General features: G+C 35.3%; 1 protein-coding gene across 1 annotated transcript in view; it reads right to left on the bottom strand.

The window, feature by feature from the left end:
* LOC102022423 overlaps positions 1-14,422 on the bottom strand; it is a 41,670-nt gene that overhangs the window by 12,571 nt on the left and 14,677 nt on the right. The window contains exons 3-4 of the mRNA XM_005410082.2: positions 8,473-8,664; positions 5,489-5,582 (exon numbers count right to left, since the gene is read on the bottom strand). Of these exons, the coding sequence (XP_005410139.1) occupies positions 5,489-5,582; positions 8,473-8,664 (286 nt within the window). The remainder of the gene's footprint in view (positions 1-5,488; positions 5,583-8,472; positions 8,665-14,422) is intronic.

Below are 14,422 nucleotides of genomic sequence, written 5' to 3'. Positions count from 1 at the left end.
TATTATTATGTTATCCTTCTTTTATTCTTTAAAATTAAAAAAAATCCAACAATATGCTGTATTCAAGAAACATATTCAATTCAATAATTAATTCATATACTAAAAGTTAAAGGATGGAAAACAATATTCCATGTAACAGGATCCCAGTAAAAGGCAGGGATAGCTATTCTATTTGCAGAAAATGTGAACTTTAAGCCAAGACTGATAGAAAAGAGACAAAGAAAGTCAATAAATACTTGTTAAGGGAAGACTTCAAGAAGAGGAGAAGATAATAGTAAATATATATGCACCAAATATCAGTACACCCAACTACATCAAACAAATATTAACAGACATAAAGAATCAAATAAGCACTAATACAATTATAATGGGGAACCTTAATACCCCACTCTCACAATTAGATAGATAAATGAGACAAAAAATCAACAACAATTAATGATTACTTGTTTAATCAATCTTGTCTGTCGCTGTTTTCTTGAGAAACCACTTTGAAGATATCAACAGGTAATACAACAACCATTGTTAATTTCCTACAACTTTGTAACTCTGTTTTGTTTGTATTATTCTTATGCTATTTTGTAAATGGATGTCTGTTTGTTAATATGTTTTCCTTCTTTTATTTCTTAAAATAAAAAAAAATCAACAAAAAATATCAACATTAAAAAAACCCTGTGAACAAATGGACTTAGTTGATGTTTACATAGTGTTCCACCTCACAGCGTCAGAACACACATTCATCTCAGCTGCACATGTGAGGTTCTCCAAAATGGACAGCATATTAGCCCATATACCATGCTTAAATAAATGCAGAGGAATTGAAATTATCTCATACATATTATCTGACCATAGTGCAATGAAATTGGAAATCAATGAGAAAAGAAACTACAAAAACTACATGAACACATGGAAATTAAACAACATCCTCTTGAACAACCAATGGGTTACAGAGGAAATTAAAGAAGAAATTAAACAGTATCTACAATTAAATGAAATTGCTGCCAAAACATACAGGAGCTTATGCGAAACTGTGAAAGCAGTCCTATGAGGGAAATTTATAGCAGTGAATTCTCACATCAGGAAAACAGAACGAGTTCAACTAAGAAACTTAGTGTTGAACCTCAAACTCATAGAAAAGGATGAACTAATCAAACCCAAAGATCATATTAGAGAAGAAATTATAGAGATCAGAGCCAAAATTAATGCAATTGAGACTAAGAAAACAAAATAAAAATCAATGAATCAAACAGTTAGTTCTTTGAAAGATTAAATAAAACTAATAAACCCTTATTCAACTTCATCAAAAAGAGAAAAGACTCAAATTTAAGCAATTAAGAATGAAAAGGGTAAAATCACAACAGATCCTGTGGAAATCCATAAGATCACCAATAGCTACTTCAAGAACCTGTGTTCTAATAAGATGGAAAATATAGAGGAAATGGACAGATTCCTAGACAAATATGAATTACCAGAATTACATCAAGAAGATATAAAAATTCTAAATAACCTGATTTCAGTCAGTGAAATTGAAAATGTAATTAAAAAGCTACCAACAAAGAAAAGCACATGCCCTTATGAATTCACTGTTGAATTTTACAAGAAAGTTATAGAAAATCTAATGTCATTAATGCTGAAACTTTTTAATGAAATTGAAAGGGAAGCAATACTTCCAAAATCATTCCTAGAAATAAGTATTACTCTGATACCTAAATCAGAGAAGGACCCAACCATAAAAAACTATAGGACAGTATCACTGATGAACACAGTTGCAAAACTCCTTAATAATATACTGGCAAACAGAATGTAGCAAATTATCAAGAAGATTATGCACCATGACTAAGTAGGTTTCATCCCAGGGGTGCAGAGATGGTTCAACATACACAAATCAATAAATGCAAAACACCATAGTAACAAAGGCAAAGACAAAAATCACATGATCATTCCAATAGACTCAGGAAAAGGACTGACAAACTCCAACACCCATTCATGATTAAAAACACTACAGAAAACTGGAATAGATGGTCTTAACCCCAATCCGACAATAGCCAACTATGACAAACCAACAGCCAGCCTCATGTAAAATGGTCAAAAAAAAAAAAAGAAACTTTCACTCTAAAATCAGGAACAAGGCAAGGATGTTCATTATCACCAAACCTTTTCAACATAGTTCTAGAAGCATTAGCCAGAGTGATCATTAAGGACGAAGAAACAGAAGGAATAAGGATAAAAAAGGAAGAAGTTAAAACTATCATTATTGGCAGATGACATGACACTCTACATAGAAGATCCCAAAAATTCTACTAAAAGACATATATATTTAATAACCAAATTCAGTAGTGTAGCTGGATACAAAATCAACACTCAAAAAGTCAGTAGCATTCCTGTACACAGACAACAGACTCATTGAGAGAGATATTAATGAAACCACAACCTTCGCAATAGTATAAAAAAGTAGCACTTAGGAATCAATCTAATAAGGGAAGGAAATGATCCATACATTGAAAATTACAATACCCTGGAAAAGGAATTCAAAGAGGATATCAGAAAATGGATAGATATTCCTTGCTCATGGATAAGAAGAACCAACATAGTGAAAATGGCCATACTCTCAAGATTGTTATACAGATTTAATGCAATCCCAATCAAAAACAACATTAGCATATCTCACAGAACTAGAGAAAAGATTCCTAAAGTTCATTTGGAACCAGAAGAGACCTAGAATAGCCAGTTCTCAGGAACAGAGGCAAGGTAAGGGCATTAAAATTCCTGACTTGATACTGGCAAAGACAAAACAAAACAAAGCAAAACAAAACAAAAACAAAACAAAACACCACACCTGACAATTAATGAAACAGATTTGAAGATGCAGAACCAACTGCAAAAATATTCAGCCACCTTATCTTTGACAAAGGGGCCAAAATGTTCACTGGAAGAAATATAACCTCTTTAATAAATGGTGCTGGAACAACTGGCTTTCCACATGCCAAAGACTAAAAGTAGACCCATGTCTCTCACCATGCACTAAACTAAAATTAGAATGGATCAAGGACCTAAATAATAAAACAGATACACTAAATCTGCTGAGAGAACAGGTATAACTCTTGAAAACACAGATGTAGGTAAATATTTCATGAGCAAAACCCCAGTTGCACAGGAAAAAAATACAAAGAATCAATAACTAGGATCTCATCCTATTAAAAAGCTTTTGCACAGCAAAAGAAATCACCAACAGAGTGAAAAGACAACCCACAGAGTGGGAAAAACTTTAGCCAGTTGTCCTTTAGACAAAAGACTCATATCTGGAACGTAAAAGAACTGGAAAAAATCAGAAGTCCCAAATTTAAAGACCCAATCCAAAAATGGGCGTCTGAGATTAATACACACTTTGCAGATGAAGAAATAGAAATGGCAAATAAATATATGAAATAATGTTTAACATCATTGGTTACTAGAGAGATGCAAATTAAAACAATGTTGAGATTCCATCTCACCCCAGAAAGAACGGCTATCATCAAGATATCAACCACTAACAAATGCTGGAAGGTCTATGGGGCAAAAGGAATCATTCCCATTGTTGGTGGGAGTATAGACTGGTGCAACCACTGTGTATGAAGATTCCTTAAAAAACTAGGATTAGAGGTCCCGTTTGACCCCGGTATTCCCCTTGTGGGTATCTTCCCAGAAGAATTAAAAATATACCACAGTGATATATGCACACTCATTTTTATAGTAGCACAGTTTTTAATAGATAAATCTTGGAAGTAGTCCAAATGCTCATCAACCAAGGAATGGAGAAAGAAGATGTATTTTTTTAAAATATAATGAAATACTACTCTGGCATAAAGGATAAATTTGAGGCATTTCTATGTAAATGGGTGCAACTTAAGTGAAATAATTTAGATTCACAAGTGTAAACATCACATTGTCTCCCTAGTGTCCGAATTGAAAGAGTAAATAATGACCAAAATGTACAATAGATATTGTGAGATGGATATAAATTGTTCAAAAGGAAAGAGGAAATAGGGTGGGGGAAGGAGGAAAGGAGGAAAGGGAAAAGGAAAAAAAAGATTTAGAAAGAAGATAAAATGGAAACAAAGGTTTGTAAATAGGGAGGGGAAGATGGGTTGAAGGGAGGAGATGGGATTGGGAAAAAAAAGAGGAATAAAAATATATCATATATGGGTACCAATGCCCTATGATGAATATAATCATTATGTATATTTAAAACGTACCCATATACTTAATAAAAAAAGAAAGTAAAATTTATTGAACATAGGCATTTGATGTGTCCAACAAAAAATGAAAGGGTAAAGAAAATATGGTATTTACACACAATGAAGTATTATACTGTCATAAATAAGGATAAACTTGAGTCATCTGTAAGAAAATGGATGTGCCTTGAGATCATAATGTTGAGTACAATATATCAGACACACAAGCTTAAATATTGCATGGTTTCTCTTATATAAGAAACCCACAATATCAATAAAGAACAAAACAAAAGAAATATAATAGGAAATGGGGAGATAGAAAATAAGAAAGGAGGAAAAGGGAAGGGGATCAAGAGATGGAGGGAAGAGGGAGAAGGGGAGAGAAGAGGGTGAGAAAAGAATTACAGTGTATCGTGTACATGTACCAACTCCCTACAAGGAATATAATCATTATGTACAGCAAACATGTACTAATAGAAATGGAAAAATGTTTATCTTAATATTATTAAGATAGTGCCATATCAGAAACATATAGGTTTATGCTATGGTTGAAGTTCAAACTCTGTGGAGGTCTTACTTCCCTAAAATGTATTGATCGTAATTTGGCATGTGTTAGAATTCAATAATAAACTATAACAAAAGATGATTGTACAGTATCATTTGAGATTTGTTTGATTTAAAACAAGAGAAGCATTCTTGCTGCTTCTTATACTTAAAGCCTAATATGGCACTCACACACCTTCTATTCTCGATTTAGATCTTAAAGTATGGCAAACTGAAGATATCTCCACAAATCTTCTCTTTTAGAGGGTCTGTGCTACTGAAAACATTACTATATGAGAAGAATTTTTTGATTTTCAAAGAGATTTCAATGTTCATCTGATATATATGAATATATATAAAATCCTTGTCTTCTTATCATTATCTTTCCGGCCTTTTGTTAGTGCCTCTTTTTCTCCTTTGATATGTGTGTTAACTTTCCCAAGGCTGTCTTTGATATGTGGGTTTTGACTTGATTTTACCTAGAAATAAATTAAGGTCGGGAAAAGTAGAGAGAATTCCCAGTGTGAATGCCCCAGGCATGACCTGTGGCCTATTGATATGTAACATATAATTAATCATCCCATATTTGTGCAGCTTAATCTTCTGATAACATTTCATTTTATCATCTTTGAATATTTCTTTAATCTCTCCGGGTTTCTATTTGTTTCTCCAATGTATTTCTCCTTTTGTTTTCTCTTGTAAATGTGCTTATTTGACAAGTGAATTTCAATGTTTACCTGGCCTTGATCAGGTTGAGGAGGCCTCATATCCTCACCAAAAGCACGTGCAGAATTATGCTGACGTTGATGCTGTGATGAAATCCTCTGTTCTCTGCCACATTAAAAAAAAAAAAAACAAACACAGTGCAGTTAGAATAGGGTTTTGTTTAACTAGTCTTTTTTTGTTTAACTAGTTTTAAATCACTTTTTTATAAACTTTTTACAATATAAAATGAGTGCTTCCATTTTAAGCTACGCCTAAGAGAAAGCAATATTTGCTATCATTTATTGAATGTTTTCCATGTTAAAGATACGTTAATTAACACTATCTGATTTATCAATATTTTGTTATAAAAAGTTCAAGCAATGCTGGAAGAATTTTATACTGGATGTTCCTATATCTCTTACAATGATTCCACCACTAACATTTTACTATACGTATTTTAACATGTACGTGTTCATACATCCATCCCACTATCCATTGTTACTTATTTTTGATGCAGTTGAAAGTAAGTTGAATACATATTGATATTCACAAAATTACATTAACCTATGTAAATAGTTATAAAAATCTTTCAAAATAGTTATTTTAACTGTACTTTGCAGGTGTGAAACCTCAGGCTGAGAAAGTTTAAGGAAATTTCCACAGTTCGCAGAGTAATCTATGGACCAGGGATTTGAACTTTATTCTGTTTGGTTTGATGGCCCTTACTTTTTGCACTATGCAAAGAATTTCCCAGAATATATTCAGACTCTGCATTAGTCAGATTTGTGTTGCTGTGAATAACCCTAATAGGATTCATCCTTAATCTCTTCCTCAGTAATCCTAAAGGAGGAGAGGCTTACATCATTAGCTTATGGTTTCAAAGGTTTCTCCATTTTAGAGTTAGCTGGCTCCATTGCTTTTAAGTCTGTGGTGAGGCAGAAAAAGCACGATGGTAGGGAACGGTGAAAGAAAGCTGAGGACCTCATGGCAGTCTGGAAAGAGAAATGGAGGGGAGGGAGGGAAGGAAAGAGAGAGAGGGAGAGAGAGAGGGAGAGAGAGAGGGAGAGAGAGAGAGAGAGAGAGAGCACTGGGGATGAGGTACAACTTTCTCGGTTATGCCTTCAGCGACCTACTTCTGCCAGCTAGGCCCCACTTTCTAAAAATCCATTCCTTCAGCAATGAATTCATCAATGCAATAATCCACTGATGACGTTATGCCTCCATGATCCAATCACCTTCCGAAAGCCCTACCTCTGAACACGAGTCCTGTGAATATTATTCCTATTACTATTCTTATTTATAATCAAGTTTTTATTTATTTTCTTTTGCTTCTATCTGCAATTTTCCATTAATTATTTCCTTTGAATATCACAACTATTAGGAGGTAGACTTTGTATTGCTCCTCTCTCTTTATAGAAGAGGAAGAAGAGGCTGATTGAACTGTTCAGTGTCATAGTAAGTCAGTAGAACAGTGAGGATTGTAATACAAATCCAGTATTCTAGAAAATCTTATGGTTGAGAGCTTCAAAGAATATTTAAAATCGACACGTTTACAGGTATGGTTTCTAGTTATTATGATTCTTCAACATCTCAGTGGGTTTTCAAGCTATATAAAGTGCCGATACTAAATTCTTCACACTAATTTGAGTTTATAAAATTAATACTGGTGAACATTGATTTTATCATATAAATACATATATATCACATGGTACTGCTTTAAAGATTATGGAATAATGATAAAAACAAGATGAAGATTTTATTTTATTTATTTATTTTTTTTGGTTTTGGTTTTGCTCCGGTACCGGGAACCGAAATCACGACCTTGTGCTTGCCAGGCAGGCGCTTTTGCCGCTGAGCTAAATCCCCAGCCCCAAGATGAAGATTTTAAAATGACCAAAGGTTAGAGTTTATCTCAATTCTCCCAGAGACAATTATCTAAAGCTATTCAAATTGTTGAATTTATTAAAAGTTGCAAGCCTATTCCTAGGAGAATGAGGCTCACAGTATCTGTACTTTCAATTTTAAAGTAATATTTCAAAGTATCTTCATAATACATGGAACGTAACATCATTTTTCATTGGGGAATGGTATTTTAAAGTAGATGCTAATTTCAATTAACTGATATAAAACTGAGATTTTTCTGTACACACTCTTTTATCTCTATCACTCAGAGATAGTAAAAATTATAATGCTATAGTTTGTTTTTAAACAAAGAAATAAAGAGACTGAAACAGACACTGTAACTTCCAATGCACCTTTTTGTCTAACTGGATTCTATTAGCACAGCGTAAAGTTTAAACCTACTGTCCAGACTTATCTCTGTAAACTTGGCCAAGTTATTTGATCTACTTATGCCTCAGTAAACTCATCAGTAGTACTTTAGAGCATTCTTGAGAGGGTTAAATGAATTGATTGGCGTGAAACATTTATAATTCAGCCTGCCATACATAATAACCCCTCAGTAAATGACTACTGCTCTCAGTAACATTTTCACCATCTCAGTAAGGTGAGTGGTGTAATTATAAACATCTCTATTTCATAGATAAAGAGATTAAAGCCTAGAGGCAAAGAAACACACCCAATACAGTCAATTACAGTTAATTCTATTGGGTTCTTCTTCCCATTTCTCTGACATCATCACTGCGACTAGGGAGTAGATAGAAGGTACTGACACAGCAGCCTCCCTCCAGTCTCCACACTATTAGGACAGTATGTACAGTGCACACAAATACTGCCTTAGTGGAAAGAAAGCATTGAAATAGGGTAATTATTTTGTGAATTACATGCGCTTTTTATATGAGGAAGGGGCTTTCCAGTGTTTGTTCTCTCCAAATCCTGAACAAAATATTTCTGGCTTGGTAGTACTATTCTACTCTTTATTAAAATTTAATTAAAATGTTGATTACTAGGAAAAAGAACACACCAGTTGGGTCCATGACAAATGCCATTTCTTGATTCATTTGCTAATCTCACAAGATGGCCCATTAATTCTCAATGGTATTTAGAAATTTCTTACCGGTGGTTATCTATATTCTTCTTTGACTTCTTTTTACAGTAGTGGATAGTCTGGATTGTTACACCAACTATTAAAGCCAGTCCTACTCCAGGCAATGTTGCTACTAAAATCAGGTCCAGAGTATTCCAGAGTTGGTCACATTTGGCCCCCATGTACCAGTAGGTTCCCCACCGGCCTCTAAAATATGGACATCTAGATAGAGATAATAGAAAAACAAAGAGCTCACAAATTAGGAAAAAATAAATGGTCTCATCTGAGTTAGTCAAACATTTCATTGTTACTCAAATGTGATGTTTCTATTTAGGTCCTGTAGATTTCTATTGTACTCTTTTCACTTCAGCAAATATTCTAAACCTACAACCTTGAATATGTTCAACTAGCATGCAGAAAGCTATCAGGGTTTTCCAACCATTAGCAAACAAAGATGTGCACTTACTAATGAAAATAAAATCTCACCCACAATTGCTGTCTCAAGATTATTTTCAAAATAATCTTTATTATCCATTTTGCCCACTGCTCATCCTTGTATTCCTGCTGGCTACTCTGGTTACATCAATGCTATGAGGAGAGTTTGAAGGAGATAGGCTATCAATTTTATAATTGCAAACTGTGCACCCCTCCCTCCATCCCCTACAGAGATGAGTATCCTAACAAACTGACTCTGCTGCTCTACAGTAAACGCAAAAAGAAACATGAGGTGAGAATAGATTGTCTAACAGCAAAATATGTCTACCTCTATCTTTCCCATGACCCCTGATTTTCCTTATTTTATAAAAATAAATGACCCATATATAAACTTCTGTTATTTTTTTATAAAGATTTGGGACTCTACCAAATAATATGAATAAGATTGTGCGGTGTGTCTATGGCCATACCACCTTGAATGTGCCCAATCTCATCTGATTGTGTGGTGCATAGACCAAAAACTATGATATACACTCACATAGAAATGTCTATTGGTTTGGGAATAGGAAGCATGTGACTTCCCTTTATCCTCCATGGGAATAACTAGTGGAGAGATTTGCTTTAGAGACTGCCTTATTGCATCCTGCAGAACTGATAGAGGATTATCCAGTTGAACAGTAAATATAAGAACCTAAGTGAACTAACTATGCCTGGTTTGTGTTGTTACTACTCTCATGGTTCACATGCAGAAACTGATTAGATGACAACTGTGGTCTTCCATAGCCCTGATGGTCTAGGATTCTTTAAGAAAATACATCCACAGCTTATAAGTATTATTCTATTTAAAAGAATGAAGATTTCACTATGCACAGTTACTCATTTAAAGAGGTAAAAATATTTTTAAAATACATCTTATCAATCCTCACGGATTTCTTCCTGGAAATAGACTTTGACAACTTATTTATTATTTTGCCTAGAAATGAATCACAAAGGAATCATTTGTTATACCATAACACATCATTCATTCATTGACTACTATGTGCTAGATACTGTTCCAAGAAATTGAGATATACTAGAGAATAAAGCAGAGATACATGTCCTCAATTAATTTACAATGCAACAGAGGAAGGCAGACAACAAAAATAAGCATAATTAGTAAATTATCTATAATGTTTAAATTTGAGAAGTACTATTAAAGAAAAATAGCATAGGATAAGGGGACTTCACAGTATGAGAAACACAGATGTGGTTCAGGGAATAGTGATATAACTGAACATTAAAGGGGAAATGTGACTGAGAAGGCAACATGAACAAAGAATGAAACAGGTGAGAGTTAAGTACAGGATATTTTGGAAGAACAGCATTCTAAGCAGAGGGAACAGCAAGCACAAAGGACGTGAAGCAGAAAGCGCTGTGCTTGTATGTCTGAGAAATTAGAGAAAATCAGTTTAGCTGGAGCATAGTACATTAGGTGAGTATGGTGGAACATAAAGCCAAAGAGGTAGGACAACTCTTATAAGCCATTGTATGCACTTTGGTTTAATAGTGAACGAAATGAAGAACAAATACACGGGTTTGAGAAGAGTGGCAACATGAATGATCTTGTTGCTCTAAAAATACCACTTTTCCTGCTTTCATCCATTTTATATTATTGGTATATAATTTGAGTTCAATTTCACTATGCATATAGATATCTAGTTTTTTCAATCCCATTTATTGAAGACAACCCTCCCATGTGCTCTTGGCACCTTTAGTGGAAGTAAACTGACAAAAATTATACAGATTTACTTTGGGGCTCTCCATTTTGTTCCACTGACCTAGATTTTTTTCTTTCTGTCAGTACCAAGCTGTTTTGATTGCTATATTTTTATAGTATATTTTGAAATCAGGTAGTGCAATATTTTCAGTTTTGTTCTTTCTGTTCATTTCTTTGGTTATTTGAAGTCCTTTGGGGTTCTGTATGATTTTTAGGACTATTTTCTATTTCTATGAAAAGTGCCATAGAAATTTTGTATTGAAATAAAGTGTAGTGAAAAAAGGTAGAAGTAGAGAGATCAGTCACAAAGCTATTAAGTAATCTAGGCAAATGGTAATGGTATTTTGAATCAGAAGGTAGCAGTGAGGGTAAGGATGATAAACGGTTATTTCTGGTTATGTTTTAAAGGCAGAACCAACAGGAATTTTTGATGAACAGCAAGTGGATGTGCAAGAAGAAAAGGACTGAAAGATGACTTCAAATGTTTTCTATCTTGTGCAAATTGAAGAATGGAATCATAGGAAAGACTGTAAGAACAAGTCTGGGGTGGTGGTCATGGGAGCTGAAGTTTTTTATTTGCTGATGCTGAACTAGATATTTGATATCCAAGTGAAGATGGTGAACAGGAAATTACAGCTCTGTGTTTGGAAATGTGAATTTTCTCAGCTAGGATGATATGTAATGTCGTAAGACAGGAAAGGAGCATAGATAAAGAAGACAGAAAAATAAGCCCTGTTATACTCCATTAAGTAGTTGAGGAGAAGAGAAGAAACTAACAAATGAAACTGAGAAGTACACAGTGAAGTAGAAGGAAAAAAAAAAAACAGCACAGGGGATGTTCTGAAAGTCAAGTAAAACATCAGTGGAGAGTGACTAGCTGTGTTAAATGCTGCTGCTGAGTTCAATAAAACGAGGTCTGAGATTGAGCTTACCAGCACGGAACCTAGGGAGAAGAAATAAACTGATTTTTAAGAGCACATTCTGAACAAATTCTTGGAATTTTAAATATTTTTTATATTTCTCATAGTAGTTATGGGAAGTTTGTAAAATTATTTGTTCTCAATCAGTATAAGTCCTCAATATAAAAACACATGTATTTATTTTAAAATTGATAAAATATGTACTTATTATGTACAAAATGTTTTCAGGTATATATATACACTGTGGAATGGATAAATCTAGGTTATTAACATATTCATGTCCTCTCAAAAGTATTTCTGTGATAAGAGCACTTAACATCTATGCTCAGTAGTTTTTAAGAATGTAAAATATAATTATTAGCTACATTCATCCTGTCATGCAATAGATCTCTTGAACTTAATCCTACTATCTAATTGTAATTTTGTATTCTTTGACCCACAACTCCTCAAGTAGTCCACATCTTTTATTCTTACTTACCAGAAGGTATAAAAAATGTGAACATTGCCAGAAGGTTATATCAACTTTTGCAATTAAAAGCACATATCAGTCATGTGTTTTTACTTTGGCCCATTTTATTAAATTGTACACCTTTAAATATATTTTCAATTTGGCTTTTGTTTATTCTTCATTTGAAACATCTATGTATGCATGTGGAACATGCATGTGTGTTTGTGTGTGTGATCTCTATGTAGCATGACATATGTGGATATTTAGGCAATTTCAGAAATGCTATTAAAATGTTTTAAGAATCTATAAATAACAATTTAGTTCAATACATTTAACCCGTAGTTATTAGTGCCCAACTGATTAATAATGTTCAAACAACTGGCACATACTGCATAATAGGCATATTTAGTAATAAAATGATTATTATTTAGTAATAAAATGATTTCACCATGCAGACTGTATGGAATCAGCTGGACATGACTATAATCCTCTTGAGTAGTAAATGCCATGATTGCACAAGGGTAATCTTAATTTTTCTTTCATAGTTTCTCAAAAACCATAAATAGAAAAAAACCATTAGAGTGGTATGAGGAATTTTACTACTGGACCGTGGCTCTAGGAAGGTACTGACTCTTGGATATTAGCTTAAGATGATACAAGTACTTTCCAACTAGGGCATAGTCACTTTTTTGCTAATCCATATATAAATCGCTTCCTTCAGACCAAAATTGCAGGAATGCAACTAGTCTTGCTGCTGACCAGGGCCATGATTCTGTCAGTACGTTCCCCAATAAAATGCAGTCTGTGCAATCCTAGATCTGTCTGTTTCTCTGGCTTCACTCTCATGGCACATTGGGCCAGTTCTCATAACCAGGTCTCAGGACCTGGTTATTCCATATCTGGTGACCTAGTGAGACTTAGGACCTGGGCAGGGGAAAGTAAGCATCTGCAGGAGAAATCTTAAATTGGCCACATAATATTTGTGGGAAACAGTGTCTGTTATGTTAAGTGCTTGTACCCTACTTCCTGAGTACAGGTATGCCCCAAAATTTCCAGGTTTGGAGCGTTTGTTTTTCTCAATGCCACTTATCCCACTGTGCTAAGGAAGGGTATGGTATCTTCTACTGCAGTGGGGTGGCTATTGCTAAGAGTAGTTCTTTCTATCATTTATGCTCAGTTGGCTATAGATGACAAGATAATGTGTTGGTTTGGGGCTTACTTTGCAAGGGGAACAACATAATACAGGGCACATACTTTATATGATTATTTATAAGTCACCCAAGAACAGTATACAAAAGAGTGCAGGGAAGCTGTCCACACACTAAGACCAAGGAATCCAGCTGAGGGCCTGGATCCCACAACAATGTCCTACATGAGCTGAGCTGAATACCCAGAGCTCATAACAATGCCTCTCATGAATCCAACTGGAGGCCCAGAGCCCATGACAACGTCTCATGCAGACCTGTTTCACGGATCTCCTGGGAAGGTCCAAAGGTCAGTGGTGGAATCTACAAAGTCTGTGCCAGCAGGATGAAGGATCTGTGCTAGCAGGCTGAGAGATCAGCACTGGAGCCAGGAAGTGAGGCTCAGAAGAACCAGAGCTTCCCCAAAAGGTACCACAGACATCCTCGACAACAGTGAGGTCCCGAGCTCCTCCGATGATCAGGATGGCTGAGTTCCCATCAGGGAAGCCAATGGAGCAAGCTTTTCCAGGAGGCCAGCAGTGCACCACCTTCCCCTCCGGAACCAGGCAGCTATGCTCAAAGTGAGGACCAGAGCTCTCCAAAGTGAACTGAAGCCATTCTCAGTGCCAGCGAGGTCCTGAGCTCCTCAGAGGATGAAAACAGCCAAGTTCATCGGGAAAGCTAGCTCCCCACAGCCTCTCTCAGCTCCCAACAGCCAGCTTCTTCTTCTCCAGGTTTGCCTCTTATGCTGCTGGCAACAGTCCTCAGGTGGGCCTCCCACACCCAGCACCACTCACTCAGTTCAGCTGGGGGGTTACAAGTTGACCACCAGTTATCAATCTACTACAGATAAGGAAATTAGAACAGTTACAACTTGAAAGAGATATATGACTCCATCTCTTTTAGCTTTTAACCTGGCTCAGAAAGTGGGAAATGGAGAACTCAAGTTTGAAACCCTGGCTTGCCAAGGTGGGCGGTGGGATAGGAAGAACTCGAAGAGCAAACACAGATGGGAGCTCATGACCAAATGGTATACAAAAAATGTAATGCCTGGGAAGAGGAATGAAAAAGGACCTGAAATGGAAGTGGAAGAATGGAAGCCCTTACCTATTAGCCTTCCATTTTTTGTTTAACCATTAATGCAATGCAAGGCAAAAGCACATACATGCAGATGCAGAAGGGGGCATTCCCATTCAAGAAACTAAATGTTAACTCTTCAGTACAGATATGGAATTGC

Source organism: Chinchilla lanigera, unplaced genomic scaffold, assembly GCF_000276665.1.
Source record: "Chinchilla lanigera isolate Chin_1 unplaced genomic scaffold, ChiLan1.0 scaffold00128, whole genome shotgun sequence".
NCBI classification, from domain to species: domain Eukaryota; kingdom Metazoa; phylum Chordata; class Mammalia; order Rodentia; family Chinchillidae; genus Chinchilla; species Chinchilla lanigera.
The sequence above is the reverse complement of the archived record's forward strand: the minus strand, read 5'-3'. Positions and strand labels throughout refer to the sequence as shown.